The following is a 2,408-nucleotide window of genomic DNA, read 5'->3' as shown; positions in this document are numbered from 1 at the left end:
AAAACGTTTTGTCAGCAGTTCCCCCTGGAACGAGAGATACATCTGAGGATGCGATGATATCTCGGACGTCTTGAGGTCTTGAATGACATTCATGCTACTGATGGAGCGTCTGCTAAGGTTCAGGATGTGCCCTTTAAATCTAATCTCAACCAGCCTTCTGAGCAGAAAGAGCTTCCTAACCAAGGAACCTCGAAAATGACTGCAGGCAGTGCTGGGTTTCCACCCAGCCAAATGGGATACCAACCAGGTTTTAGCAGCAGAACAGCAGGGCCTGAACCAGAGAAATGCAGAGGAAAGACTGCTCCAGTGTTCGAGAATATAAGGACCAAAAAAAAAAGATGAAAAGCATGAAAAGCTAAAGAGAGGTATGAGAGAAGGACCTGCAAGGCCAAAGGTGGATCGCAAAAGCAGGAAAAGGAGTGGGAAACAGACAGTTGAATCGAGTGAGAGTGATGATAGATCAACCAGTGTTGATACAGAAGATGTGGACATTGAGAATAAAAACGGTCCACCTGCTGGACAAGGAAATGGAGTTGATAGCTATGGTGCTAGGAGATCATCTCGGCGTAGGCAGATTATTTCATACAGTGATGGTGTGAGTGGTGATGAGAATGATCTGGCAAGCCCTCTGAAGAAGGCACGGTTTAACCAGTCAGCTGGATACAGCAAACCTCAGCAGAAAGAAGCTGTTGGTGGTGATGATCAACATCGAACCGATGTAACTATGCCATGCAGTAATTCCGGGGAAAGATTAAATCAAAATGGAGTGGGCTTTCCTGAAGGCGATGTGCAAAACAACAATTCCAAGATTGGGACAGTTAAGGAACAGGTTTCTAGACCGCCCTCAGGTGGCACAGAAAAAGTTGAACTTATTGTTCATTCTGATTCCGAACCAGATACAGCTCCTGATAGTAAGCTTCCGGAGGTGGATGATTATCCTGATCCTGAATTTAGTGATTTTGACAAGCTTAAAGCACAAAATTGCTTTGCAATTGATCAGATCTGGGCTTGCTATGATGCAGCTGATAGTATGCCAAGATTCTATGCCCACATTAGGAAGGTATACAGTCCTGAATTTAAGGTGATGTTCACTTGGCTTGAGGCTCATCCGGAAGATCAAAGGGGCAGAGCTTGGGTCACGGCAGAGTTGCCTGTTGGCTGTGGGAAATTTAGACGTGGGAGTGCAGAATTCACTTCTGATCGACTTACATTTTCTCATCAAGTGCAGTGCGAAATGGGCAAGAGAGGTCTGTTTATTGTATATCCTAGGAAAGCAGAAACGTGGGCCCTTTTCAAAGATTGGTATATTAGTTGGGGCTCTGATCCAGATAATCATAGGAAGTACAAGTATGAAATTGTGGAGATTCTTTCTGATTATGTAGTGGATGTTGGTGTCCAAGTTGGTTACTTAGATAAAATGACCAGATTTGTTAGCCTTTTCAAGCGAACAAGGCTGACTGAAGTTGGTACGTTCTTTGTAAAGCCAAATGAACTTTACAAGTTCTCTCATCGAATTCCTTCTTTCAAAATGACTGGAACTGAAGGAGAGGGTGTACCTGCAGGATCCTTTGAACTTGATCCTGCTTCTTTACCCGTCAATCCAGATGATATTTGGTACCCTGAAAGGGTTATGCGAGAAAACAGGGCTGCAAATTCTGAACCTAGGGAACATGTTTCTCCTGCAGTTCCCCCTGGAACTAGAGAAAAGATCAGGATGTCTGAGAATGCAATGATATCTCTGAAGTCTGGGGAGCTGAAAGGCATCTGTGCTGCTAATGGAGAGTCTGCTGAGGTTCGAACAAAGCTGGCGTGCATGAATCTGTAGTTTTTGGAAGAAGTTATGTATTATGGTACCCCCTCCCCCTTTGTAGTGGGTTTATACACCCAAGACGATCAAAGAACTTAATATGGTAGGGTAGTCCCTAAGTGTTTTGTAAAGGCTCTTATTAATTTCCTTCTAAGAAAAAGAAAAGGATTAGATGATCTGTAGACATGACGGATTCTTTGTCTTCTGTTATACTCCTGCGAATGGTGTTTTCACCTGGGTTCACGGAGGGTATCATTATAAATCTCTGGCATCGGGACTGAACACTTTTCGTTTGCATCAGCAGTTTTTAATTTAAATTTGCCCAGTGTTGTAAGTCTGGTGAATGAATTGTATCCCCAGGTGGTTGCAGGCAGCTGGAACATGTTATTAACAGACAACTTTGTTCTTTTAGAAAGCATTTATCTTTGTCATCTATTGTATTTTGCCAGCGGAATGGTAAACTTGAAAGTTCCAGACCCGTCTTGTTTTCAGTAAGTTATTCTTTGACACTTACCGTGATCATTCAACTTGAGTTTGGAATTGAATGACTTGGTGACGGGGTGAGATTGCAAGTTGATGTCTTTAAATGGTGATGATTTTC

The 2,408-nt window shown here is 43.0% G+C and overlaps 1 protein-coding gene across 1 annotated transcript; it reads left to right on the top strand.

Annotated features, from left to right (window-relative positions):
- The first annotated feature begins 367 nt into the window (after positions 1–367).
- LOC132644323 (uncharacterized) lies at positions 368–1,825 on the top strand. Its single transcript, XM_060360909.1, has one exon. It carries the CDS (start codon positions 368–370, stop codon positions 1,823–1,825), a length of 1,458 nt encoding a protein of 485 aa, XP_060216892.1.
- Positions 1,826–2,408: the final 583 nt, after the last annotated feature.

This window comes from Lycium barbarum, chromosome 6 (assembly GCF_019175385.1).
Source record: "Lycium barbarum isolate Lr01 chromosome 6, ASM1917538v2, whole genome shotgun sequence".
Classification (NCBI taxonomy): Eukaryota; Viridiplantae; Streptophyta; class Magnoliopsida; order Solanales; family Solanaceae; genus Lycium; species Lycium barbarum.
This window is presented reverse-complemented; position numbering and strand designations above follow the sequence as displayed.